A 27,430-nucleotide genomic window follows, 5' to 3' on the forward strand; every position below is an offset into this window, starting at 1 on the left:
GGAGGCAGGGAGGCAGGGAGGGAGGCAGGGAGGGAGGGAGATTCACCCTGATCGAAGATTCCGAGAGGGAATAGGGGTGCCCTGAGGCTTGCCACAACCTCAAGCTGTTATCATCCGACGCTGTCAGCCAGGCGTCCAGCTCGTCTATCCACCGGATCCTTGTCACCTCGTCCTCGTGCCCCTTCATCACCCCGCAGAGCTCGCAAGTCTCCAGCTCCCATATGTAGCAGAGCTCGTCCGCCGAGCATGTGGCGAAGGTGTCCATCCTCTCGGAGCTACTCACGTCATAGATCATCGACTCGTGTGCGTCCTCGATGGTCCTCCACAGCGTCCCTGTGTTGGAGTCCCAAATCTTCACGCTCTTGTCCACACTGACGCTGATGAGGAAGTGCGCTAGCAAGCACATCGCCGTAATTTTGCCCGTGTGCCCTTCCAAGGTCATCTTCACGGGGTTCAGAAATTCAGACGTCGACTCCCTCTCTCCCTCCTCCTCCTCCTCCTGCTCCTCCTGCTCCTCCTGCTCCTCCTGCTCCTCTCCCCCGTCTCCCCCTGCTCCCCCTCCCCCTGCTCCTCCTCCGCCTGCTCCTCCCTCTCTCCTTGCCCCTCCTGATGACGGGATATTATCTTCCAAGGACCAACCCCTTATCACCGCATCGTCACCTCCCGTGAACAAGATCGACGTGTCGGGCCTGAGTACCCCCGCCACAACCGACCCTTGGTGGTCAGCGAACCCCTCCTTCATGCTGTAGAGCTGTGGGTAGAGCGCATTGGGTATATACCACTTCCTGATAATGCTGTCTGCTCCGGAGCTCACAAAGTCTCCCGTCCTCGGGTTCCTGACGACCAACTCGACCCAGTCCGTGTGCCCATGGATGATGCTGATGCAGGCGAGCGAGTTGTAGCGCCAGATGGTGAAGTTCTTGTGATCTGACATGGTCACAACTTCACTGGCAGATGCCATGATCTTCACAGGATACTCGTTGTGCAGCGACTTGAAGTCCTCCGACTGTGGGAGGAAATCAGTCAAGTTCGTCCCCGTGCGGGGGTCGAACACGAAGGGACGGCAAGATCCCTTGATCCCCACCCACAGCGACTTCGTGGCAGGGATGCAGCACATTGTCTCCACCGTCTTCTTCAGCTCGATGGTATAGAGCGGCGAGAACTGAGCATGGGCAGTTAGCGCGTCGTAGCTCCAAGTCTTGACGCTCATGTCGTAGCTCCCCGTGATCAGTGAGTTCCCCTCGTTGTAGTATGCCGCGCACGTGATCGCTCCCTTATGGCACTTGGACTTGGCCCTGTTGCCTCCTGCGGTCATGACCACGAGCTTGTCCTCCACGTTGAGATCGAAGGCACACACGACACCATCGTACCCGCAGGAGAATATTCTTCCTGATGGCGTGCAGATAATCTCCGAGATGAACTCGTCGTGCTCCTCAAAGACTGACTGCGTGTTCAGCTCCCACTCGTCCCGCTGATGAAGCAGCTGGAGCACAAACATCTTCTTCATCCCACCCAGGACCACAATGTCGTGCCGTGAACTGTACCCGGCGCAGTAGATCGCACATGGAAACTTGCTCCTCACCACACACTCCCCCTTCGCGTTCCAGAGCGCAACAGTTTGATCGAGAGACGTCGAGAGCATCATCCTAACATGGTTCAACCACACCAAGCAGGTGATTCTTCCCTTGTGAGCATTGATGCATGACTTGCACTTGCCATCTTCAAGGCTCCAAACTTTGATCAGCTTGTCGTCTGCTGTCGTGTACAGCTCTCTTCTCTCAGGCGCCACTCCTATCGTTATCGAGTTCCCCTGTCCCCCGACTTTCTCCACCTGCACATGGACCTGCATCGCCATATTTCCACTCGCCGATTCTATTCCTGGCAGTTCCCGGGACAGGTCTCGCAATGCTTCTTACCCTCTTCGATCACCTGCGACTCAATCTACTTCTCCTCTTTGCATGAAAGAGCACGTGGGAACGAGAGAGAAATTTTGTTCGCTCCTCCTCCTCTCCCGCTCGCCACCCTCCTTCCCCCTTTCCATGGCGCTCCGTTGGAACCCCCTCATCCCCTCACATGCCGGAATCCTGGCCGCCCGCAGGGCCGCCCGGCTGCCAGGGCAGCTGCCAGGGCGGCTGCTGGGCCCGGCCGGGGCGGCTGGCTGGCAGTGGGCGGCCGGGCTGGGCGGCGAGAATGGTCCTGCGCCGCGCGCCGTGCCGCTGTGCGTTGAGAATGGTCCGACGAGTGAGCCGGGCTGCACGCTGTTACTAGTTAAGCCTGAAGGTACTGAGGGTTGGTTCTCAATTCATGTCTTTTGTCTGGTATCAGGGTCAAGCTAGCTCTTTTCTCAAACGGTCACTATACCAGTAATGGCTTTCAACTTGCAAGATCATCGAACTTCGGACCGTATCGTCGGACTCGAAGCACGGTCCGATCTGGTCCTTGATTTTGAGTGAAAAAAGCAAAGCATACCTACTTCAGTCGGACCGAATGCGGACACTGTCCCAGTACTCGACTCTCCTGATTGTCCTCGTACTGAGTAGCACTGAGGCCCGCCCGCCGGGGCCGGGCTGGGAGCGGCGGGCCAGTTTGGAATTTGACAAGGCCCGTCACAATCGGCCTCACTCTATCCGGCGATGGGCCTGCTCGCTAGAGCCGCACAGACTGAAGTCAAGTTGTCATACTTCACTTGATTGAGTTGTCATACTTCACTTGATTGAGTTGTCATACTTCACTTGATTGAGTTGTCATACTTCACTTGATTGAGTTGTCATACTTCACTTGTTTGCCAAGAGTAGCCAGCTGAGCTGTAAGGAAGACTTCCCGCACGGTGATGCTTGCTGTAGCACCTGCACTCACTGCGTCTCTCGCCGCCTGTGACCTGAAGTCTTTGCTGTGACAACGATGTTTGGCGGGAGATCTTGGTGGATTCTATTCCTCTTCCTCGTTTCTTGTCACTTGGAATTCTCCTCTTGTCTCAGCGTAGACGGAGTCATCTGGCAAGACAACCCCCTGGCCGGGTTGTCGAACAAAATCTATGTGACCCTGTCTTTCAACGAATCAGTCCCCTCAGGAGCAATCTTCACCATATCAGGCCTGACCGGGGCAACCATCGCCTCTCCTGTTCCACTCACCACTTCAAATGCTGGCACTGGAACTGATGCGTCCACTTACTTTGCTTGCGGAGCCAATACTGGGTATGGCTGTTGGAGCTCGGTTGACAACTCTATGACGCTGCAGTTGAAGCAAGCAATCAGCGCCAATGTCGTTTACTCTTTCAGCTTCGTCGTCCAGAATGGAGCCACGGAGCAAGGCAGCCCACAGATCTACTTCAAGTACGTGGAGGTGTACAACATGACCACAAAGACCGACAGCGCATATGGCGTGACCTCTGGCTCTTCGATCCTGCTGATCGTGATTCCAGCGTTCACAGTGAAGACGATTGTGCAGGAGACTTTCCTTCAAGGGCTGGAGAATGCGATTACGGCCACCCTGCAGACCAATGTCGCTCTTACGGCACAAACCTCGGTCATCATCACTGGGCTGAAGCCAACAGGAAATTTATCCAAGTCCAGCCTTACGTTGGCAGGAGCGTGCAGCAGTACGTTCGACGGGCCGGGAGCCTTCAACCCCTCTACCGGCACCTTGACTCTTACAGTTTCACCCTCAGGCTTCACGTCCAACACCTTGTGCACCTTGTCGTTCTCCATTCAGAATCCTCGGTTTGCAGTGAGTCCGCCCTCTCTATCGATTAGCGCCAGTGGGAATGTCAGCATTGCAACATCGACGTTCGACCAGACGGGAGTTGATCCTGATTATCTGCCGCTCTTTGTGCTGGGATTTGTCAAGAAACAGGTCCAGCAGTCCAACCCTTCTATCTCAGCTTCCAACACCATCACCGTCACGTTCTCTCTGAATCGAGAAATCAAGCAGCAAGTAGCTGTGGACACCGACAAGATCACCTCGGCCACCTTCACGCTGACCGGGCTGACAGGGAGTTCGACTCCCGATGCCACATCCCTTACCGTCTCCTCTTCCAACTTCTCCATCAGCGATACCACATGGACTCAGTCTACAGGTACCCTACGGTTCAAGCCGTCCGCGGACTTGGCTGCCTTCCAAGACTATGAGATTCATTTCTCGCTCTTGAACCCGTCCTATGGCCAAGATGCAAGGAACGTCACTATCACACTCGAAGCGATTGTCCCGGTCAAGTACGGTTCAAAATCAGCCGTGCTGGCGGTTGAGAGTTTGTCAAACGGGCAAGGCAACTTTGCGACCTTGCTGGTCGCTGACTTCCTTGTCAAGTTTCTGTCGCAGTCCGATCCCTCTGCCAGAGCAATCAACAAGTTAATATTCACCTTCTCCTCGAGTATCGACATGGCGGCTGCGGGCGCCCGAATCAACATCACGGGGTTTGACAACGCGACAAGCGCGAGTGAAGTCCTGACCTTGACAGACGAGAGCGCTGCCGTTGGAGGCGCCGCATCATCCAACATGTACTTCTCCAGCTCCTTCGGCGGGACAGCATCGACGGCTCTCTTCTCCAACGGCATCCTGTCGTTGTATGTCGTCGGCTCCATAAAGGCCCGCAGCACGTACAGCATCGGGTTCAGCATACAAAACCCTTCCGTTGGACAGTTCTCCCCGAGTTTCTACATCCGGTCCATAGGAGAGTATGCTGCTACCGCGACGCTCCTCGTAGGGAAGGCGCAAGGCAACAATGAACCCCTCCTCATAGCAGGTATGCTGCTGCTGACGTTGGCTTCCTCCTCACTCCCCTCCTCCCTCCCTCTGACACGCTATCCTATCCAGGGTTCCAGTATGCCCAGGTGTACCAATCAGAGCAGTCAGCAGGGGCTCCCAACCTGCTTATTGTGAGTTTCAGCCCTTACACTGAGGTAGTTGCTGGGAGCCAGCTGAACCTTCTAAACCTCGTCGGAGCTAACAGCTCCGACGGGGTGATACCCCTGACCGACGACTCCGCCAACTCCACGTGCGTTCAGCTCGGGAACTGCGCTCTGCACTTCACAGCCCCAAAGTCGAACATGTCAGGGTACGGCCTATGGACCCGCAGCCCTCCGTCTCTCACTCTCCAAGTCGTGTCGACAATCAATCAAAGTGAAATCGTCTCGTTCTCATTCACTGTTGTCAACTCCAAGAACGGCCAGCGGCCACCTAGCATAAGCCTCTCCTACACAGGCACCATTTCGTCCTCGTCCTTTGTGGCGGCCACCTCGGAGGGTCCAGCTGCGGCCCTTAGGATCGCGGGCTTCAATTATTCCTTCATGTCTCAGTATCAGACGGGAGCGACAGAAATCAATTTCTTCAATCTCACGTTCCAGAACTATGCCGTCCTCTTTGCCAATCAGACTGTCATCACTGTCAGCGGTACTCCTCCACTTCCTCCTCCTCCATCACCACTCCTCCCCTTCCTCCTCCGCTCCATCCCCCTCCTCCACTCCTCCTTCTCTTCTTCTGCTCCTGCTGCTCATCCTACTTCTCTGCTCTTCTGCTCCTCCGCGGCTCCTCTTCCCCGTTCCTTCATCCTTGTTCCCATCCTCGCCCTCTCACCCTCGCTCCCATGTCTTCCTCCTTGTATCTCCTTGACCTGACTTCTCCTCCTCCTTCAGGCCTCCTGAACACGCTGGACTTTGACCCTCCTGATCAGCGAACTCTCAAGGAGGAGCCGCTGCTACAGGGCACCCTCAAGCAAAGCACCAACGAGGACATTCTCTTTCTCGATCAGCCGTACAGTCTCTCCTTCTCTCCCGTCGGCTACCTCCTGCAGATAGGATCCGAGACACGATCGATCGTTTCTTTCTCCTCCGCCTACACCGTCAAGGTCTCCTCGCGCTTTGACGCCGGAATCAGCCAGTCGACTTCTACCAGCTACTCCATCTTGTCTGACAGCCTCTCCTACTTATACGAGCAGGCGGCATGGAACACAACAGCTGGGGAGCTGTACATCTCGGTGAAGAAAGATATTCCGCTGGAGCGCTACCTCAAACTCTCCTTCCAACTCAAGTGCGTACCGTCGTGATTGCACAGGGAGGGCAGGGAAAGGGAGAGGAAGAGAGGGAGGAAAGGGTACTTTCAGGACAAAGGATGAAAAGAAGAGGATAGGAGGGTGGGGGAAGGGGAGAGAAAGGGAGGGGAGGGGAAGAATGGAGAGGGGTGGAGAGGTAAGGGATGGAAAGGGGAGGAAAGGGGAAAATGGACTGTAGCGGGAAGAAAAGAAGAGTTGGAACGATTTTGATTTGATCTACAGAAATCCAACGGAACCTCAAGACGCTGCGATTGTCTACATCAGCTCCTCGGGGGTAAATTTGAATGATCCAGTGTGTTGATGTCTTAACATTGAAACTCTCCCTCCCCTCCCATCATTCCCTTCACGATCCTCTCTTCCTCCTACTACTTTCCCCTCCTCCCTTCCTCCTCCTCCCTTCCCTCTCTTTCGCACTCCTTTCCTCCCCTCCTCATCCCTGCCTAAAGGTTGCAAGCTCGAAGACGACAGTTCAGAACGCTCCGGGTCGCTTCGCTCCTCTCTTCATCATCGGCTTCTTCTACACCAAGATGTTCCAGAGTACAACCGAGGTCAACGCAAACAACAAGATCACAGCTATCTTCTCCACCACCGTCAACCTAGCCGCTAGCCTCAGCACTAAGATCTGGATCACCAATCTCACCGCAACTCAAACTCCCTCCTCCTCCTCCTTCCCTGTCACCGGCTCCCCCGCCGGTGTGTTCAGCCCCACGGCCTCCTGGACGCAGGACGTCGGGATCCTGACCATTGACGTGATCGGAGAGCAGGCTGACGTGCTGGTCTACACGCTGGAATTTGTGCTTAAGAACCCTCCGTCAGGTCAGGATGAGCCGTCAGTCAGCATCTTTGCTACTGGAACGACCATTTCTCCCATCAAGTTCGACTACGAGGTTGGCAACTTTGCACCCCTGCGCATAGGATACTTCACCTCCCTGCTAATAGCGCAGGAAACGCCGTCCGCGTCCGACTGGGACATTGGAGGGGAGAAGATTTCTAACTCGCTCTCTGTCTCGTTCGCGTCCAACCTCGTCCTGACCGCAGTCAACCGATCGACAACGCTGTTCATCAGTGGTACGTGCCTTGTGAGAGAGGATGGAGAGAGTGGAGGGGAAGAGAGGAAAGGAGAGGAGAGGTGAAGAGAGGAGAGGGGAGGAGAGGGGACGGGGGAAGTTACGAAGAGGAGTGGAGGGAGGAGACAAGGGCATGGCCTTACCTGAATGTTTGTCTCCCCCCAGGCATCGCTCCTCTCATCGCGGCCACGGGCACCATCATCAAATCCCTCTCAGCCTCATCTTTCCAGCTCGACGACTCGGCCTCCTCCTCCGACGCAGCATACAACAAGTTCACCTTCAGGATCAGAGACCAGTCTGTCGTCATCTCCAGCTACATAGGGAGCACAAGGACGGTGTACCTTCAGCAAAATCTTGACTTCATCCCGCTAGATGGGACAGATCGTTTCATCATCCAGAACCTCCAGAACTTCACCGTCCCCCTCACCCACAACTACTCGGAGATCGCCCGGTCTGCCTCCTACTCCCCAACAGCGCAGGAGCTGGCTGTGACGTTCCTCGAGGACACGGTCAGGAAGCAGCGGTACTCTTTCTCCTTCCTCCTCCTCAACCCTCCAGAGGGTCAACTGTCCCCCGACATCTCTATCTCCACCGCTGGTTTTGTCATACCCTGGACCAGGATGGAGAAAGGAGCAAGCATATACCAGCCTCTGCTCATAGCAGGATTCGTCTCTCCTCCTACCCTGCGGCAGAACAACCCAAACTCGGGGGAGACTAACAAGTTCTCCATCTCCATGCTCCTCTTCTCTCCCATCGCTGCCGACTCCGTCCTTGTCATCTCCGACTTCCACCTCCTCGATCCTGCAGGAACGGTTGTGGACCTGGTCACTAACGAGGATACGACCTGCGGTAACGTCAGCTGCGCGTTCTCCTTCTCCCGGGTCTTCTTCTCCTCTGCCAGCTCAGATGTCAACAATACCTTCAACGACTCGTTGCCGGGCACGGCAGGATGGAACGGCAGCCATCTCCTCCTCCACGTCATCAACGAACTTCCTTCCTTGGAGACTACAGCAGACCCCACCATCGTTCTCTCCTTCTTCTCTCAGAATCCTGTCCTCGGCCAGTGGTCAGTAGACGCTCAGATCAAGATCCTCGGAGCAAACAGCCAGGTGGCGCAAACTGCGTTCAGCAAGACAGGAGACAACTCAGATCCTTTTCTGATCGCGGGCTTCAGCGTCGCAACGGCAGCTCAGAGCACGCCGAGCAGCGGGGGGCAGAACAACATTACTCTCCTTCTTCAGAGCTACGTAGACTTGGATGAAAACAGCTCGTTGGTAGTGACCGGCTTCTCGCTCCCTCACTACAACGCCAGCCTGATCGCGCTCTCGCTGTATGATACACAAGCTACAAAGGCTGGCAGCTTGTTCTCTGCCTTGCTGCAGACGCAGGAAGGAACTTTGAATATCTCGATCAAGAAAGGGCAGCGAATGCTCTCTGGTGTGAACTACACCATCATGTTCCCCATCATCAACCCTGTTCCTCCTCAGTACCCTCCTACTCTTTCCGTTCACATTGTGGGCAAGGTCAGATCAGCACCCGTCGAGCTCTCATCACCTTTGTTGGACTTTTCTCCCTTGTTCATTGCTGGTTTCAGGACCAAGTACATGCAGCAGTCCTCTTCTTCCACCGACGACGTCAACTCTCTTACCACCACCATCAGCACAACTACCATGCTCTACAAAGGTACCCGGATTACCATCAAAGGGCTCGTAGAGACTGGGGCAGATACGGTCGACGGTGCTCGTCCTGTATCCTCGACCTCCTCCTCCATCTTCGCCACTGAAGCCCAGTGGACCAAAGTCAACGGAACTCTGGTGGTGACCCTGGCAGATAATATGCTTCCCCTCCTTGACTACTCCTTCAACTTCTCCGTCAGAAACCCCAAGCAGGGGCAGCCAGGACCCGCGCTCCTGATACAGGCGACGGGGCTTGTCAACGTCGGGTGGGTCAACGTCGACAGCAGGAACGACTCGTTCAAACCGCTCTACATCAGCGACCTTGTAGACATTCTTATCTCCCAGTCCACCACCTCCTCCTCTGCCAGGAACACGCTCACCATGATCCTCTCTCTCGAGGCTCCCCTCCTACCAGGGTTCGCAGAGTTCCAGGTCAGCGGGCTGCTGGGCTCGACGACTCCGTCCGGTCTACTGAACATCTCCTCCGACGTCGCCAGGGAGGGGAACTGGACACGGTCCTCAGGCACGCTCCTCTTCGGGCTCACCGTTGAGATGCAGCCGTACACCAACTACACCTTCACCTTCCAGCTCGACAACCCAGCTCAAGGCCAGGAGTCTCCCTCAGTCTCCATCGAAGTCCTCAAGACTCTAGATCTCGATCCGAGGTACTGGTCGGCTTACAAGAGGAGGATGCGCTACGACAGTGTCCTCAACTCTGCCCCCCTCCTCGTCGCAGGTCTGCTGTCTTCCTCCATCCAGCAGACCAACCCCTGCTGCTCCGCACCGAACAGGCTCAGCATGACCTTCTCTAGCCGCACCCTCCTACACCAAGGATGCTCCCTCACGGTCTCAGGCCTGCTCAACGCGCTGCATGACGGGAGCGTCATCGACATCCAGCAGCACATCAGCAATTCTACCGATGACTCCTTGTACTTCACAGCAAACATGTCCTCGAACTTGTCGGGTAGCGGACTCTGGCTGCAGCAGGAAGATGCAAAAGTGGTGCTGTACTTGACGCAGGACATTCACCGCAATCAAACGATCTCCTTCTCCTTCACCGTTCAGAACCCCAGCACAGGACAAAGTTCGCCTGACGTCGCCATGGAGGCGAACGGAGAAGATTGCGCGATCACAAAGACGCTGATCAGCAAGAGCAGCAGCAACCCGCCGCTTCTGATCGCAGGTGATGCAGAGATTGATTGCCCTTTTCATCGCCCTTCCTACTCTGTTGTCGCTCTCTCTCTCCCTCTCTCTGCTCTTTCCGTCTCTCTCTCTCTCTCTCTCTCTCTCTCTCTCTCTCTCTCTCTCTCTGTCTCTCTCTCTCTCTCTCTCTCTCTCCCTCCCTCCCTCTCTCTCTCCCTCCCTCTCTCTCTCCCTCCCTCCCTCCTCTCTCTCTCTCAACAACACTGACGGCGATCCAACAGGATTTTCACTCCTCTCCATCCAACAATCGTCCTTCTCCCAAGGAGCCTCCAACGTCATCACAGTCGCCCTCAGCCCCTACGTCTCGATCGCATCTCCAGCTGACCTCTACTTCTACGGACTCCAAGGCGCCTCCGCTCCCCCTGGTGTCATCAACCTCCTTGACTCCTCTCCCTCTACCGTCTGTGTCGACGAGGTCCAGTGCTACAAGTTCTTCGACGTGACGATCTTCGGAGACGGCCTGGCGAAGGCTGTCTGGCTCGATGCCGACAAGACCCTCCAACTTCGCTCCAACAGGCTGATCACCCCGCAGATGACCGTCAAGTTTTCTTGGGTCCTCACCAACGAGCTGGCAGGACAGTCCTCTCCTCAGGTCTTCGCCGCTGGGAGCTCCGGCAACTGCTCTCTCGGCATCACGCCCTTTACGAGTCCAGCTGGTGATCAGCAGGTCTTGCTCATCGCAGACGTTGTGGACTCGCTTGTAAGTCAGTCGACTCCAATCAACTCAGCTGTCAACACTATCACTGTTCGACTCTCCTTCAACTTCAACCTGGGACAACAGGATTTCTCGGTCCTCACTCTGAGCGGCCTCGGAGCCTCCTCCTCTGACGACGGTTTCCTCCCCATCTCCTCCCCCACAAATCAATCATGGCCAGCGCTCGGGGCAATAGCGCACTACAAGTCAGCGACGAGTTCTGTTGTCATGAACATCAGCAACGTGAGATCGTTTACCAACTACTCCTTCTCCTTCAACCTCTCCAATCCGAGCGCAGGGCAGCTGGCCCCAGTCATAGTGCTCAACATGTCCGGCGCCGCAACAATCATCAACAAAGTATTGAAGAACGACCTGGGAACCTCTGCTCCTTTCTTCGTCTACGGGTACGCATTTCAGCTTGTTGTTGACATGTTACTTCCTTGCGACCATGTTGTTCCGTCCCGTTTCTTCATCTCGACCACTTCGGTGTCTGCCTTGATACTTCTGACTTGTATTGCTCGCTCGATCTCTTTCTTCTCACCAGTTCTGAAATGTTCTCCGCAGTTTCATAGAGAAATCTGGTGCACAGAGCTCCGCATTGCGTGACGCAACGAATTCAATCTCGATCTATTTGACATCCACCGTTCTAATACCATCAGGGACGAAGATAGTTCTAGAGGGCATCAAAGAGACAAACTCCCTGGCTACAACTCTGAATGTCTTGATGAATGCTTCTTCAGCGTACTCGATCACAGCTGACTGGAACATATCTGGGACGGTGAGCAAACAGCAGTCGGTTTTCTTTCTCTGACTTGAAAGTAGCTATCCCTGACAACAAGTGCTGACGTTCAAGAGTTCCAACCTTTCCTTCTGACGTTCCAGGTTTCAAGGAACTCTTCTTCTTGCCCCATCTGAGCTTGTTGCCGCACAGGTCAACAACCCGTCTCTCCCCCAAGCAGCTCCTCCCATCTTCATCTCATCCTCGGGCTCCGATCCCTCCTCTACATTCCTGCCGACTCTTTTGGACAGTTTTCCACTACCAAACTCTCAAATCTTGCAGATCATGGGCTTCATCGAAGCTGCCGCAAGTCAAACGAACCCTTCCGTCCTCGCTCTCAACGTCATCACCCTTACTTTCTCCATGTACGCCTCACTCGACGCTTCTTCCCACGTCACCATCACCGGCCTCGCCGGCTCGTTCTCCAACAGCAGCATCAAAGTCCCGGTCATCGAGCTTACAGGTCATTTTGCAACCTACGGACTGTGGAACGAATCCAAGGGATCTCTTGTTTTGACTGCTGCCACTTGGACTCTCCCCGGCCTCTTGTACAACTTCACCTTCGAGCTGTACAACCCGCAGGCTGGTCGCCCAGCCGCAGCCATAGAGATCGAATCAGACTGGCCGATCCCACGGTATCCTGTCACGCCAGCAGCAGGGAGCAAGGCACCGTTCCTGATCCAGGAGTTCACAGTCCGCGAGATGTACCAGGTCAACCCCGGGGTGTCGCAATGGAATCTGATCACGGTAACGATTCAGTCGCGAACAGAGCTGCGTTCCTTTCCTGCAGAGATCAGCATCGTCTCGCCGGGGAGAGGCTACGTCCCTGGCGACCTCCTGCCCCTCCCCTCGGGGGCAGGCAGCGGCTTTCGAGCGACCTTCGACGTGGGTGACGCAGGAGAAATTTCTCAGATCCGCATCCTGGACTTCGGGGAGGGATACAACGAGAGCGTACAGCTCTACCCAATGTACCCCAACACATCCACAAGGATGGATCAGACTGTAACTGCGATCATCGTTGCTGCTGGCGGGGTGAACTACGTCGAGGGGGAGGTGTATGGGCAGGACACGATCGTGGGATCCGGGAAGTTCCTAGGTATCGCGCTAGTGAACCAGGCAGGGTCCATCAGCGAAGTCCGAATGGTCGACCATGGCAGCAACTTTCAGTCCAACATCTTCAACATCAACCTGAGGTATACGGACACGAAGGAGGTCATGACGAATTCGATCTCCTCAGTCGACATCATCGGGCCGACAGCTTCCTGCCTAGTGGGGACTGTGATCGTGGCGTCGAGCTCGTCTGGCAGAGACTTCAAGGCAGAGGTGGACGCGATAGATCCCTTCACTGGAGAGATCCTCTCCTTGAAAATCATAGCGCACGGGATCGACTACTTGTCAACTCCTTACCTCTATTCTGAGACTGCAGGCTGTTTCTGCACCGTTTCTCCTGTCAACTCATCCCTCTTGGATAAGTGCCTTGTCGCTAAGAGGGCCCACAACGCAAGTTTCTTCGCGACCGTCGGGCTGGATGCTGACGTTCAAGGGTTCACACCCACCATCAAGTTCTCAGGGCTGGAAGGGTACCCCCTGTGGACCACGGACAACATGATACCCATCAACAAGGTGGGCGGGACAGGGGTCCTCCCTACCTTCGGGCAGTACATGAAATGGGATGAAGTATCAGGGGAGCTAACTCTGGTAGTCAAGTCTACGATGCTTGCAGACGTCTCGTACGCCTTCGAGTTCCTCGTCATGAATCCCAGTGCCGCCCTCGACTCTCCCACCCTCTACATCCAGTCGACAGGCATCGCAAGCTCCCCGGCTATTGTCAACTCGTCGGCTGGCATTCATATACCTTTCTTGACTGCTGGATTCTACACCAACCAGAGCCTCTGCTGGCAGACGGACCCGGGGCAGAACACGTCCAACATGCTCACTGTCTCTCTCCTCTCACGCTCCGATCTCCCGCTCATCCCAGCGTCCTTCAACCTATCGAGCGGAGGGATAAACTACATCGCAGGCGATCTCGTCATCGACGGTTACAACACCTCAGACTTCCTGGCAAACTTCGACGTGGACGTCAACGGGACGATAAGCCGCCTGTACCTCCGATGGGTCAGCGACAGCTTTGCCTGGTCAGCTGGACTGCAGCTGAGCATCGTCTATCCCGGCACCTTCACCCCGCAAGGCTCCACAATCACCAGCATCCTCCTTGTCTCTGGCGGCAGCGGGCTGGATCCGCCCGACGGCACTTACGATGGGGTGGTCAACAGTCTGGGGGTTGATGGAAATGGTTTCGCTTGGTCCTACACCGTCCAGGGAGGGAGGGTGGTCTCTGCTGAGGTCAAGTCGGGGGGTTCAGGGTACCTGGTGTCAAAACCTCCGACCCTTCTCCTTAACAACGTGCACGAAGGCAATTCCAACAATGTGAAGCCGGTGATGGTAGTGCGATGCGCGGGAGGAGCTCAGGTCAGCTTGCTTCCAGCTGCCATCACCATCTCCGGGCTCGTGGGGACTGCTCTAGAGGCCAAGTCGATGCCAATCACGCAGAAATCCGGCAATGGGATCTCGATCTTTGATGCGTCCGCCGGGTGGAACAGGACGGCCGGCTTGCTTGTCCTGTCGTTGGTGAAGCCAGTCTTGAAGGATGTTGACTACACTATCATGTTCACTGTGATCAACGGTCTGAGCAAGCAGGAGCCCCCACCGATCTTCGTCTCTGGTCAGACAGGCATCTCCCTTGCGCGCCTGCAGCTATCGACCCTGCCAGGCAGGAACTCCCAGCCCCTGCTCATCGCTGGGGTCTACCTGGCTTCAGTGTCACAGAGCAATCCGGGTCAGGGAGCTTTCAACACCATCTCCATAAGTGTCACTTTCAACTTCGACGTGTTCCCCCTCACCACGCCGACCAACCTGACCATCTCCGGCCTCTCCGGGACCTCGTTCCCCTCCATGCAGACCATGGTGTTCAGCAGTGGAGTGACAGATTCTAACGGCTATTGGAACAGCAGCGGGCAGCTCCTTGTGCAGTTTGTACAGCCCGTGTCGGCAGGGTTTTCGTTCTCTCTGCAATTCGGGTTGAACAACCCGCTCAAGTACCAGGACGCCGTCGATGTCTACCTCGCTACCTCTGGGGTAAGGACGTTTCCTGCCCTCCTCACCCCTGGCAAGGGGCTGTACGCTCCCCTCTACATCATTGGCTTCAGACACGCCAAACTCTACCAAAGCGACCCGTCAGTGTCGTCCACCAATACCCTCGTCCTCGAGCTGAACTTCTTCGGTTCCATCCCAGCCAACTGGCAGAACTCCTCCATTCAGATCCTACTCTCCAACCTCGTCAGCAGCGCCACTCGCTTGCAGAATATCATCCTGTCCAACGTTCGCAACGGAGGAGCAGACCTCTTCGGCGGGGTAGCAAGGTGGAGCCAAGGGGACGGCAACTTGACCTTGACGCTTGTACAGAGCCCCGTTGACAACGTGACCTACGCCTTCTCCTTCTCATTGACGAATCCTGTCAGGCAACAGGAATCTCCCGCAGTCTCGATCGCCGCGTTTGGCCTCACAGTCCTGCCGTTGGAAGTCTCTAAGGGTCAGGGCAACGCCGCGCCCCTTCTGATCGCCGGGTTTGACACGAAGTCCATCTCCCAGTCTACCGTTTCGCAGGCGGTTGACAACCAGATAACCGTCAGCTTCAGTCTCAACATCGACCTGTCTGCGATATCAGGAGTGTATGTGGAAGTCTCAGGTTTGGTGGGCAGCAGCACTCTTGGCGATCAGAACTTGGCAGTCTCAAGTCCTAACGCCTCTGCTCTTGCGAGCACAGCATCGTGGTTGCAGAATGAGAAGATAAGAGTCGCTCTCTTGACAGATCTCAACCGACAGAAGGTTGTCATCTTCACCGTCACCTTGAGGAACCCGCTGGTGCCAAACTCGGCTACTCCCGTGTACATCTCCGTCTCATCAGCTGGAAAGCAGCTCTGCATGTCAGAGATGGAGGCGGGGACCGGAAACAAACATCCTTTGTTAATCGCTGGCTTCTCCTACCTGCAGCTCGGACAGTCCAACGCTGACGTGTGGGGTTTCAACGAGCTAACGGTCACGTTGAGTTTGAACTGCGATCTTACCTTCGCCGACGGAGAAAACTTCCTCCTCTTGACAGGTCTTGCTCGAGACGTCCTTCTGTCGCTCTCTACAGTGCCTGTACTCCACATCTCCAACTTCGCCTCCTCCAACTCGTCAGCATACTTCGACCCGTACCTGGGAGGCCTCAGGTTCAACTTCACCAGGCAGACAGCCTTCTATGCACAGGTAACGCGATGGCACCCTCTATTGCTCTCTCAGCCCACTGACTGTTGCTGTCGCAGCTGCAGTACGTGTTCCGCATCACCGTCGTCAACTCTCAGTCCGTCCTCAGACCGAGCCAGCTCTTCCTCGCCTCCTCGGGCAAGATAATCGTCTCTCCTTCCCTTGTGGTCTCCTCCCCTGGGATCACTGCCTACCAGACCCTAGCTTCCTTCGCCCAGGACTTCGCCGCCACCTGCGTCATCGATGGAACCTGGACCAGCAAGACAGCTGGCAGCTGGGTGGGCAGGAGGGACTTTGCGGCAGTTCAGCGCAACGGCATGCCCATCGTTACCGACCACCCCGAGATCTTCGGCTTCGAGGCTCTCTGGACGCAGACGGACGGCAGGCTGATCGTGCAGACGTCATGGCAGGGGGCGATGGAGCGAGGGGGCGTCTACTCCTTCTCCTTCACCCTGCTGAACCCCAGCAAGGTGCAAGCGGCGAGCGAGATCTCGATCTTCGTGGACGGGCCCGACCCCATCTGGAACGAGACGATGACGTTAGGGGTGGATGGGAACGGCCAGCTGGACCCCAGCAGAAGCCCGTTGAAGACGGTCACGACCGCCTGGCTGGCCGCAAACATCTCACAGAACTCTTCGATCCCCGGGCATGCGAACCTCCTGACCGTCACGTTTGCCAGCTGGACAGACATCCCAGCGGGCTCTGCTATTTCCCTGGTCGGGCTGACTGGCTCATCCACCAGCGACACCTCCTCGCTGCCCCTAGTCCAGGTAGGAGGCTTCCTGCTGGGCTCGGCAGCCTGGGCCAAGCAGCAGGGCCAGCTGGTGGTATACAGCTCGACGAAGCTGAACGCGACTGTTGTTCACTCGTTTTCGTTTGTCCTTCAGAATGGCCCGACGGGTCAAACTGCTCGATCGGTCTCCATCTCCGTGGCAGGCGCCGACGCTCTCCCCGCAGTGGCGATGCAGACGGATTTCTCCATCCCTGTCCCCCCGGGGTTCACCGCCCTGGACCTCGCGCCCTTGCGGATCCTCGGGAGCTCGTTCCTGATCAAGAGCATCGGTCAGACAGCATCCTACCCCGCCGCGCTCAACTCCATCGTCATCACCCTGATGACCTCCGTCGATCTTAACGTTGGGGTAAGGCTGACGATCTCCGGGCTGACTGGCTCGTCTACCCCTGACTCGACTCTCAACGCAAGTTTCCCGCTAGTCTCTCCGCCTCTGTTCTCCTCGGGGGTCTGGACTAGAGCAGTCGGGGTCATAGTCTTCACGCTCACAGAGCCGATCGTAGCTGGAGTTTCATACAGCTTCTCCTTCAAGCTGCAGAATCCATCAACAGCCCAGTCGTCTCCCTCCGTCTACATCGTTGCCAGCTCCTCCATCGTCACCAGCGCTCTCATGGACAAGGATACAACGAGCGCGACCGCCGAGACTGGCACAGTAGCAGGGGATGCGAGCCCCCTCAAGGTGTACGGTCCATCGTTCATCGTCAAGAGGATAGAGCAGTCTACAACGTTCCCTTCCAGCAGCAACTTCTTGCTTGCCTCGTTTGCTCTCAATTCCGCTATCACCACCTCTGACAGGACTTTCATCCACCTCAGAGGGTTCCAGGGAGCTGCTACCCCATCTGCAAGCGGGTACACAGTCTCCTCCTCCTCTCCGGTGATCCAGGGCTCTGGAACCTGGAGCAACTCAGGAGCAGCACTGCCCATCCTCGAGGTCGACCTGGTACCCAACGTCACCCTACCAGCTGGAACCCTGGTGAACTTTACCTTCTCCCTCTTGAACCCCTCCAGCGAGCAACCTTCTTCTCCTGTCACCATCACTCTCACCCAGTACCAGTGGACCAGCCTGATGGATGTCAATTCCAGCAAAGTCCTTGACTTCCCCGGCTCGGTCCCAGGGGACGCCGTCCCCTTGAAGGTCAACAGCCCGGCCTTGATCGTGAGCAAGATCGCCCAGTCCTCTCCCTTCCCCGACGACAGTAACACTCTGGTCGTCTCCCTGGCTGCCAACGTCGATCTGTACGCCTCCTCCACCGTCGACATCTACGGCCTCTACGGGAGCGCCAGCCCTGACGGCCCGCTCGAGATAGCATACGAGGGAGGCAAGACAACATTTCCAGTCTTCGGCTCCACGTGCATGTGGTACCAGTCCGTCGGGCGGCTGACGCTGGAGGTAGGTTTTGATCAGATGCTGGTAGCTGGTCAGCTGGTCGTCCTGAACGTGACCTTGCTCAATCCCGGATCCGCAAACTCCGAGTCTGTGGTCTATGCAGAGGTACAGGCGATGATGATGACAACGAATGTTTTGGTCAGCATAACTCTGCCCTCCGTCATGATGGGTACGGACAGTCCCAGCAGCACTCCAGCATACTACAGGGTCGGGGACAACCTTCCCTTCCGAGTCTACTCTCCTGGCTTTCAAGGGGCGCAGATCCAGCAGAACTCAACTCTGCCACGAGCGAGCAACAGAATCTCTACCCAGTTCGTCTCCAACGAACCGTGTAGCTCTACAACCAACATCACCATCGTCCTGACCGGTCTCATCGGGTCCAACACAACCTCCACATCCTCCTTCTCGGTCTCCCTGTCGGAGGACGGCGGCACGGCCATCGCGACCTCCTCTTGCTCTTGGACGCAACAGACTGGAACCCTCCAGTTCATGTCGTTGGGCGACATCGTCCCCGGTTTGAGTTACACCTTCAGTTTCATCCTCAGGAACCCGAGTCGAGCACAAGATCCCCCAGCTTCCGTCCAGCTGCTCCTCCAGTGTGGAGTTTTCCAGTTCATCACCAACCCGGGGGTAGACGTTGACTGCATATCGACGAGCTCACTACAAGACTGCTCTCCTCTCTATGTCAAGAACCCTTCCTTCCTGATCAAGACCATAGTTCAAAGCTCCCCTGTCATCAACCAACTGAACGTCATCACAGTCACCCTGTCGCCCAACATCGACCTGCCCCCTGCTCTCCGGATCACGATCTCAGGCTTGAAGGCCTCGGCGTCTCCCGACTCGGAGGAGATCGTTGTAACAGGTGGATACAGGACAGACAGCACGACGAGCAGCTCTTACACCTTCTTCTCAGATGTCAGGGCCTTCCGAGGCGGCTCTTTCAGCATCATTGCCAACTCCAGCACATGGCCAGCAAGGGACGGGCACAGTCTGCTCAACCATCAGGGGTCGCTGCTGATCATGGGAGGCTGGGGGGGTCCCAACGGGGGAGGTTACCTCAACGACGTGTGGAGATCCAGGGACGACGGAGCCACCTGGTCCGTGGTGACGTCAGCGAGTAGTTGGAACGTTCGCGGGTACTTTGCAAGCCTGATCCTCGAAGATCGGCTCTACGTCTTCGGCGGCCAAGGCTTTGCGAGCGGCAGGGCCCAGCTGTTCAACGACGTCTGGAGCTCCACCGACGGCCTCAGCTGGACCTCAGTCACTTCAGCCGCTGCCTGGTCGCCAAGGTGAACTTCCTTGCTGCTCTACGAGGCCGAGAGACTGACCGTCTGACTGCGCACAGGTTTCAGCACGGGCTGATCAAACAGATCCTCAATGGCAGGAAGACTCTCTTCCTCACCGCGGGAATCAGCTGCTCGTCTGGGTGCACACGATACAACACCAACCTCCCCGGCTGCCAGCTCCTGACCAGCTCGCGCTCCAGCTGCTGCGTCCAGTACCAAGACTGCGCGGAGTACAAGGCCGTCAACGACGTTTACAGCTCCACGGACAACGGGGCAACTTGGAAACTTGCCACAGCATCCGCAGCCTGGGCCCCGAGGGCCTCGTTCGGCTTCGCTGCCGATCACAACGGAACCATGTACGTGTACGGGGGGACGTCGGGGGTGGACACCTTCTATGGGGACTTGTGGAGGAGCAACGATGGTGTCTCCTGGTACCAGGTTCAGGCGTCCGTGGCCGTGGGGTCGAGGGCAGGAGGAAGGCTCATTGCTACCTCTCAGTGCCTGTTCTACATCGGAGGATGGAACCGGGCCGGGGCCCAGGACTACCCAAACGACTTGATCACTCCCTAGTAACAGGTTCTATTAAACTTCTACATCCTCCTCTTAGTACAGCTCCAAAGGAGACTGATGGGTAGCAAAGTCAGTCAAACAGGTGAAGGAATAGCAGGAGCAGGAGCAGGAGCAGGAGCAGAGGAGCAGGAGAGCAGAAGGAGGAGGATGAAGATGAGGGAGTGCAGGAGGAGGAGGGTTCGCACTCACATTCATTCTGCGCCCAGCCCAGGCAGCCTGCGCAAACCTAGAAGACTGCAGAGAAACTATGAGCCGACTGTACTCCAACCAAGAAGTAAAATACACACCACGGCGCCAGAGCCACCGTCCTCTCTCGCTAGGGAAGCAAGGGGGGAAGCCCCAACGTTAGCAATCGATCCAAACTATCAACATAAATCAGTAAAAATGCCTCAAGCAGATGTAGGGTGGAGACGCGGGTGAAAAGTGCAACAGAAGAGTTGCTGAGTTCGAGGCTCGCGGAAACTTGGGGCAAAACACAACACAGAGAACAGGGGAAGATCAGAGTATAAGCTTTGCCAGAGAAAAACTGTGAGAAGGTTCATCGATGGGGATCAGAAAAAACAAATTGGAATAAATTCAAAGCATCAAAAAACGAATCAAGGATGCACCATGGAAGCACAAAGAAGGAAACTTCATAGCAGAAGAGATTACATATAGAGTAAGGAGCAGACAACACAAAGAAAAATGCGGGAAAGCAGAGAAAATTCACAACGTGACAGTGAGGAACAAGGAGGCAGGAGTAGCGGGAAAGGCAGAGGAGGCTGAAGCTAAGGGGAGGAAGGGAAGGCAGGAGAGGATGGGGGAGGGGAGGGAGTAGGAGCAGGGAGGAGGTGGGTGGGTGGGGTAGGGAGCGACGCAGGAGAGCCCATTGCTGCGTCAGCATTTACCATGAGCTTCTGAAGCGCCATCCTTCGCCTGGAATAGATATATAAAAGCTTTTAAAACTACAAAAAATATTGTAACATTTTAAAAATAATGTAAAGTTTTTGTGTTGGTACATTAATTTTATCCAAATGCGGTAGTAGTAGAAAAGTTTTGTCACCGACCCCTCGATAGAACGAAAAACACCCGCAAATGTCCTTCTCGGGGGGTGGGTTTGCCTCTTCGTACCATAATTCAATAGTACACTTTAAAATTTACTCATTATAATATAAAACGATTTTTTAGATTCTGTGAGGAAGGTTACGAGCCTCCCTGGCCCGCTCTTGTCGGGGCGCATATCAGGGCAGGGAGGAGGGAGGAGGGAGAAGGGAGGAGGAGGGAGCAAGTAGGAAGGAAGAAGTTGGGAGGAGCAACAAGCAAGCAACGAGCAGGACATGTCGTTTCCAGGAGCAGATGGTGTGTCATAGATCATGTTGTCTGAGACGACATCAGCATAACAGTAATCTGGTCGGAGGTTGAGATCGAGGTTCCCACCGAGCCATGGGCGCATTTTCGTACAACGCGATGACATGGCAGCATCGAGGCATGAGGAAGATCTGGTGTCTACTCTGCGTCCTGCTGCTGCCTGCGATATCCTCCTCTGACTTGGAAGATAATGAGGAAAGAGTCAAGAAGGAATTGTACGCTAATGTCGACCTTACTTATGAACATGAGATGTCGGTGATCCCGCAGAGTGGGCATCAAATCCAGATGACCGTCCCTCAGCGACTTGTTTGGCAAAGAGCATTTCAGGCTGCGAGGAAAGCCGGTGCAAGCGTCCATGAGGCGCAGATCGTGGCCCTCCGGAGTGCGGCCGATGGGAGGGTTCAGCCGTACGTGGGGGATGGCGAGGGTCGGGAGAAGACCATGTGCTGTACGGCCTGCCAGCTCGAGATGCCCAGGTCTGATATCAGCGCTCACTACAAGACCCCTTGGCATGCCTTCAACACTGAGCGGAAAGTTCTCGGGCTGATGCCTCTGCCCTTAGCGGCGTTCGAGCAGCGGGTACGGAGCATCGAGGAGGGTGATAGGGGCCAAGAGGAGAAGGAGCAGAACGCTCTGCAGAGCGAGAAGGCAAGGAACGAGCTCCGGCATGCGAGCAAGAAGAATACGAAGCTCGCTGCGGACATTCAGAGACTGTATTGTCTCAACGAGACTGACCACAAAGTACAAGAGAAGTTAGTGTTCCTGGAGATGCGTAAGCTGCAGGCAGAAAGGCTGCTCGATACAAAGCTGGGGGGACTGAAATCTTTGGAGCAAAATGGCACGGAGGATGGAGGCCCGGACAAGGCAGATAGGGGGCGAAGAACAGGAAAGAAAGTAAGCGAAGCTACTTGGCCGAAAGCATCACTGCGCTGACATAATGCACTTGCAGAGACCTGAGAAGGAAAAGAAAAAAGTGTTGAATCCAAGAAACAGCCGTCCAGTCCCACTCAATTCAGTGAAGATGGAAACAATCAATTTCAAACAAGTACGCAACTTTCTTCAAGACCTTGTCTACTGACTCCCTGACTTGGCCCTGAACTTGGCAGGTTTGCCCTGAGCTCTGCCCATTCGACGCCCATGTATCAGCATCTCTGGATCAAAACCTTGAGCACATGCGGGATGTTCATGGCTTCATCGTTCCTTCCCCTGACAAGACGAAGGACGTCGGGCAGCTCGTGTTGTACCTCGTCAGAAAGGAACTTCTCACCTTCCCCTTTTTGACGTGCTTCTGACGAGATTCCTCCAGGTTTACGTCGGATTTGCGTGCGTCTTCTGTGGCTGCTCCTTCCCGACATACACGGTGAGAGCAACATGTCTGGAAGTCTCCGATGATCTTTGGTGCGTTGGCAGGCGGCACAAGCGCACATGGAGTCGAAGGGCCATCGCAAGCTGCGCACTGACGATGCATGGAGAGAGGAATTCAGTTGTTTTTACAATCTTGGAGCAGCTGGGGAAGGGGTTGGAAAGGAGGAGCAAGGAGTGGAGGAGGTAGAGGGAGGGGAAGAGGGAGAGGAAGGGCAAGAAAGCTTTGACCAGCAAGAAACGGGGGACATAGCGGAAGAGCTATCAAAACTGGCCTTCGCAGCAGATCCGCAGGAGTTCCCCGAGCCTCTCAAGGAAGCAAGTAATGCGGGTGCCGGGAGAGACCGTCAGGAAAATGCCAGAGACGGAAAAGTACCCAGCAGAGAGAAGAATGTGATGAAACTTGATGCTCTCAGGGAGAAGTACAAGGTTGGGAGCTGGGCAGGAAGGGCAAGATTAGCGAAGTTGGAGCGCATGCGCGAAGACCCTCGATTGCAAGTCAAAGCAGCGCAATGGAGGGGAAAGGCAGAGACGCTGCAGCAGGTACATCAAGACATCCCATCCTACTGGCTCTGACCCGGTTGATAGCACATTGTCAAGAACAGGCAGATCGGCCGAGCGCGATCGGGATGGAGGCAGACTAGCGCCGTTGCAAACTTCCTACAGAATCAAGACCAGCAACAGGCCCACCAGATGTCCAATGAAACGTCCATCGTCCCGAGAGAGAGCTTCGACCAGGCCCTCTGGTTCCAACAGGTCAAGGAGGGAGGCTCAAAAATCGCCGCCAAGGCTGTGGAGCAGCAGAAAGGAAGGGAAGTGAACCTGCAGCAGAAGAACTATTATACCCGCAAGGCCTCCCTGGGCCGTCAGAACATCAAAATCCTCAACAGCGGATACAGGTCGTAAAGGATGTATGTGATGTAGTGTTGCATAACAAGAGATTGGTCCCGCCTTCGTTGATAGCACATTTATGCACACGCTGAGATTCATCTCTGCCCCTCGTCTCGTCTCTTTGGATCCGCCTCTCCGATGGAGAAGAAGTTGTCTATCTTGGATGAGAGGGTAGATTGCAACTGTAACCGAGTCAGCCCCTTGGTTCCATAGAAAAGATCGAGTCACTTTACCCAGGAAAACACGTGCGGTTTATCCTTGAACCTTGGATCTTTCATATCGGACGAGAGAATGATCGCAAAACATGCCAACGCGCTCAACGCAATCTGCGGTTTGCAAGAGAAATCGTCAGCACGTTCTCTGCGAAACTTCACATTCGCAACCATTCGTACATGCACATCCTCATGTATGTCAGCAACTTCGCACTTATGACCAGCGTTACCCCACACCCTCTAACACAACCATTTCAATCATTGTGATCCACACGAACACTATGAATCGTTGCTCTCATTATCATCTCCATCTCCGTCTCCATAACCAAACACCTTCATCTCCGTCTCCATCCTCTCCATAATCGGCATCATCATCACCACCGTCACGATCATCATCAGCATGCATCCGATCTTCTTACCCCCATCTTTCCTGCCCGGCCGCTCGTCTTGCTCCCCTCCAGCCCCGGCCACCACCCGCGTCCGTCGTTGCCTTCGAACATTGCCCTAGCGCCCTCATAGCTTTACTCAATAGCTTTACTCAATTTATTTGAATAGCAATTATAGAGGACAGTTGTGATACATAGGAAATATAATAGAAAATACTAAAAGATAGAAAAGGCAGAAGTTTGTTGGAGGCGATGGAGAAACGAAACGGCAGGGGGGAGCGATCGGAAGGGGAGAGGGGAAGAGGGGAGATGGCGGGAGAGGAAGGGGTGGAGAGAGGGGAGAAGGCAAGAGATGAGAAGGGAGAGGGAGGAAGGGGAGGAAGGGGAAGTCAGAGCAAAGGACTCGACAGAAAGTTCAGACTCAACATAGAGCGATGGGGTCGTTTTGTTGGACATGCCCTGCACAGTCGTTCATGATAGGATCATGTGCCATGCTCATGATGATATTTGTTGGAAACCAGTCCCGACTGAACCTGCTGCTGCTCGCAGATGTCGTGGGAAGAGTTCAAGAAAGGTTTCGACCAAACCATGGAGGTGACATTTCTGTACCTGCCGATCACTGAAAGCATTCTAACGAGCATGCTGCAAGGACATCAGCAACTCAACAGCACAAGCTGTCGACAGCCCGTGCTCTCCGTTCGCTGCCATCGGCGTGAAGAGTGAGATGTTCAGCTGCACGAGGCTCAAGGCGGGAGTGGACACCATGGCCGAGGTCAGGCAGTGCACGTTGTATGTGGACGCCTGAGCGTGAGCAGGTTGGGCAGACGATCTTGGAGGCACCGGGGACAGCGATTGACGGGATGAGCAAGGGATGCAGGGAGACGAAGATAGGCGAGATTCCCGACAGCGCCATCAGCGGCATCACGATGGCGCTGCGCCATGAGCAGGGAGATGAGAAGCGTATTCCGGCCTGAATGTCACAGTGAAGCAAGCTGTTGAAATCCTTGCGACTTGTTCTTGTCCTTGTTCCTCTCTTACACTTGCTCTGATCTCACTGCATCTCATCCCTCAGGCCCTCGCCCTCCTCTCCTCGTCCTCAGTTGCTCTCCATGGGAAATTGTCCGCAGAATTTGAGCTGCTCCACCAAGCTGCCAAGCGGCCCATCCGCCGAGTATCTCTCCTTGAAAGAGTTGATCTAGACAGAATCATGAGAACGTAGCAGATGGAAGAGAGTAGCAAGGGGCTAGAGCACGAGAGCAGGAGCAGGAGCAGGAGGAAGGAAGGGCGAGACAGGAAAGAGGAGGGAAGGGGGAGGGGGAGGTAGACAGTAGAGCTCCCACCATCCCGTAGGCAGTCGCTTCATAATCCTTGAAAGACACCTGACCATCGGACGACAAACTTGTGACTCCTTGAACAAAGATCTTCCTCGGCTCCTTCTTGGCGAGCACAATCTACAATGATCGTCATTATCATAGTCGTCTTCCTTGTCCTCTTTTTCCTCCTCATCCTTCTCCCCCCCCCGCTTCCCCTCCCTCCTTCTCCCCCTCCTCCTCTTCTCCCTCCTTCTCTTCCCACCCCCCCCTCTCCCTTCCTCCTCCTCCTCCTCCTCATCATCATCATCCTTGTCATAGCAAACATAAGAGACCACTCTCGCCGTGTCCTAACCTTGCGGAGTTCGAGCATATCCTCAGGGACAGACGTGTAGTATTTGTACATCTTGATCCCTTCCTCCACATCCGCCGTGGCCTGCAAACAGAAAGTCATCAGGTGCCTCCTGCTCCTGCTCCTGCTCCTGCTGCTCCTGCTCCTGCTCCTGCACTCCCCTGCTTCTTCCTGCTGCTGCTGCTGCTCCTCCTCCTCCTCCTCCTCCTCCTCCTCCTCCTCCTCCTCCTGTCTTCACCTTATACACATTCAGTTTCTCCAGAAACGCGGCCATCGCCTTGCGGCCGACGCTGAGAATCTTGCTGCGATCTAAGGAGATGATGACGTCATCGTCCTTCTTCACGATGCTGACGAGGCCCTCCCCGGCCTCCAGCAGCACTCGGAGGATCGCATAGCGAGCTTGCATGTGCGCCTACATTGTTGTCACCCCCCCCTCGCTCTGTGACCACCTGCTCCTCTCTCTTCCTCCTCCTCTCCCTCCTCTCTCAGCTCACTTGTCTCCACTTGCTGTTCTCCGGCGTGAAGTACTCGAGCGAGAGCAGCCCGGCCCTCACCATGATCAGCCAGTTCACGTACGTCACGTCCGAGACCTGAGAAGCTGCTGAGCCGCAGACATCCAGCACTGCCGGGGGCCAGCTGAGATTTTCCTCACCTCGTCCGCTGAGGCGGAGTGGCCAAAGAGGGAGAGGATCTCGGGGACGCAGCTGAGAAAGATCCCAACGCTCTCTGCACGGCATTCTTCATAGCTGGAGCTCTCCTGGGAAGGGGTGAGAAAAATGCCTTCGCTGGAGGAGACGAGGAGGAAGAGGAGAGAGGGAATGAGGCAGGCAGGGAGGCAGGCAGGGAGGGAAGGGGGAGGAGGGAGGAGGGAGGAGGGAGGAGGGAGGCGGGCACGAAGGGAGACAGGGAGGGTAAGGGAGGGAGGGAACGGAAGGAACGGAGGGAGGGAGGGAGAAGAGGAGAAGAGGAGCGGTGGTTGTAGAGGAGGAGAGATCAAGGCAGAAGGGCAGGCGAGGCGATAGAAGACGACCAGGGCCAACAGAAAAGGAGGAGGAGACGAGTATGCGGAGAAAGTTGTACTTCTCCTCTTTGTGTGAAGGGGAGGAGGAGTGAGGAAAGAGGAAGAGGGAAGGGATGGGGACACATGGCATGCAGGAGAAGGGAGGAATCTGACTCACGGCTCCGAACTTGCCGTCCCATGTCTCTCCAGGCTTGTAGAAGGTCTCGATGGAGTTGCCGGTGAAAGGATGTTTGACCTGCGGCTGTCAGTTAGCAGGAACCAGGCGGGTCGTCATCCTCCACTTACCTTGTTCTTGTCAAAGTTCAGAGCCCCGTCGCTCCCCTCCTTCAACAGCTTCCCGCTCCTGCTCGCCCCTCGTGAGACGCCAGGGACCAGATCGAGGAGAGAGCTGGGAGGAGGGAGGGAGGAGGGAGGAGGGGCAAGGAGCAACAAAGATGGGGATGCGCAAGGCGATCACTAGCTGAGACAGCAGGTCGACGAAGGAGTCTGCCAGAGGACGAGGACGATGGTCGTACCCGTGACCAAGGAGCTCATGGATAGCAACTTGAACCTGAGACCAGAGACAGGTTCAGCGCCAACTTCACCATTCTGGCATACCTATCCCTCGAGCTCGGGGTCAGAGCCCCCCCCTCCCCTGTGAGGTCCTGGTCACTAGGATCGCATCCCCAGCCTTCATCTCCTCTCTCTATCGGTGCAGCTCCTCCGATCCTCCCGTGATCTCGTGAGGGTGGCGGTGTGCGGCCCCGG

At 55.6% G+C, this 27,430-nt stretch overlaps 6 protein-coding genes across 6 annotated transcripts in view; 3 read left to right on the forward strand and 3 right to left on the reverse strand.

Annotated features, from left to right (window-relative positions):
• Positions 1-1,855, reverse strand: part of GUITHDRAFT_109937 (hypothetical protein) — a gene marked incomplete at both ends in the record, with an annotated part of 2,472 nt that extends 617 nt beyond the window's left edge. Inside the window, 3 exons of the mRNA XM_005831075.1 lie at positions 47-442; positions 650-689; positions 732-1,855. Of these exons, the coding sequence (XP_005831132.1) occupies positions 47-442; positions 650-689; positions 732-1,855 (1,560 nt within the window). The remainder of the gene's footprint in view (positions 1-46; positions 443-649; positions 690-731) is intronic.
• Positions 1,856-2,901: 1,046 nt separating this feature from the next.
• GUITHDRAFT_139994 (hypothetical protein) lies at positions 2,902-19,802 on the forward strand (the record flags this gene model as incomplete). Its single annotated transcript, XM_005831076.1, has 12 exons — positions 2,902-4,741; positions 4,813-5,388; positions 5,631-6,024; positions 6,269-6,338; positions 6,493-7,114; positions 7,279-9,972; positions 10,214-11,090; positions 11,251-11,464; positions 11,509-11,568; positions 11,618-15,772; positions 15,829-19,235; positions 19,292-19,802. 12 exons carry the CDS (start codon positions 2,902-2,904, stop codon positions 19,800-19,802), a joined length of 15,420 nt encoding a protein of 5,139 aa, XP_005831133.1.
• Positions 19,796-20,719, reverse strand: GUITHDRAFT_153077 (hypothetical protein). The gene is made up of 4 exons (XM_005831077.1): positions 20,690-20,719; positions 20,090-20,164; positions 19,992-20,036; positions 19,796-19,856 (listed from the first exon to the last, which is right to left on the reverse strand). The coding sequence occupies exons 1-4, from the start codon at positions 20,708-20,710 to the stop codon at positions 19,836-19,838; spliced, it is 162 nt and encodes a 53-aa protein (XP_005831134.1). The 5' UTR covers positions 20,711-20,719; the 3' UTR covers positions 19,796-19,835.
• A 550-nt stretch (positions 20,720-21,269) lies between these two features.
• Positions 21,270-23,417, forward strand: GUITHDRAFT_139995 (hypothetical protein; the record flags this gene model as incomplete). Its single annotated transcript, XM_005831078.1, has 5 exons — positions 21,270-22,043; positions 22,256-22,396; positions 22,456-22,509; positions 22,560-23,054; positions 23,100-23,417. 5 exons carry the CDS (start codon positions 21,270-21,272, stop codon positions 23,415-23,417), a joined length of 1,782 nt encoding a protein of 593 aa, XP_005831135.1.
• Positions 23,418-24,549: 1,132 nt separating this feature from the next.
• Positions 24,550-24,974, forward strand: GUITHDRAFT_109940 (hypothetical protein; the record flags this gene model as incomplete). Its single annotated transcript, XM_005831079.1, has 3 exons — positions 24,550-24,594; positions 24,650-24,772; positions 24,816-24,974. The coding sequence occupies 3 exons, from the start codon at positions 24,550-24,552 to the stop codon at positions 24,972-24,974; spliced, it is 327 nt and encodes a 108-aa protein (XP_005831136.1).
• A 122-nt stretch (positions 24,975-25,096) lies between these two features.
• GUITHDRAFT_109941 (hypothetical protein) overlaps positions 25,097-27,430 on the reverse strand; it is a gene marked incomplete at both ends in the record, with an annotated part of 4,435 nt that continues 2,101 nt past the window's right edge. The window contains 9 exons of the mRNA XM_005831080.1: positions 25,097-25,195; positions 25,341-25,451; positions 25,666-25,746; positions 25,901-26,074; positions 26,157-26,252; positions 26,315-26,419; positions 26,841-26,918; positions 26,969-27,026; positions 27,199-27,233. Of these exons, the coding sequence (XP_005831137.1) occupies positions 25,097-25,195; positions 25,341-25,451; positions 25,666-25,746; positions 25,901-26,074; positions 26,157-26,252; positions 26,315-26,419; positions 26,841-26,918; positions 26,969-27,026; positions 27,199-27,233 (837 nt within the window). The remainder of the gene's footprint in view (positions 25,196-25,340; positions 25,452-25,665; positions 25,747-25,900; positions 26,075-26,156; positions 26,253-26,314; positions 26,420-26,840; positions 26,919-26,968; positions 27,027-27,198; positions 27,234-27,430) is intronic.

This window comes from Guillardia theta (assembly GCF_000315625.1).
Source record: "Guillardia theta CCMP2712 unplaced genomic scaffold GUITHscaffold_42, whole genome shotgun sequence".
Taxonomy (NCBI): Eukaryota; class Cryptophyceae; order Pyrenomonadales; family Geminigeraceae; genus Guillardia; species Guillardia theta.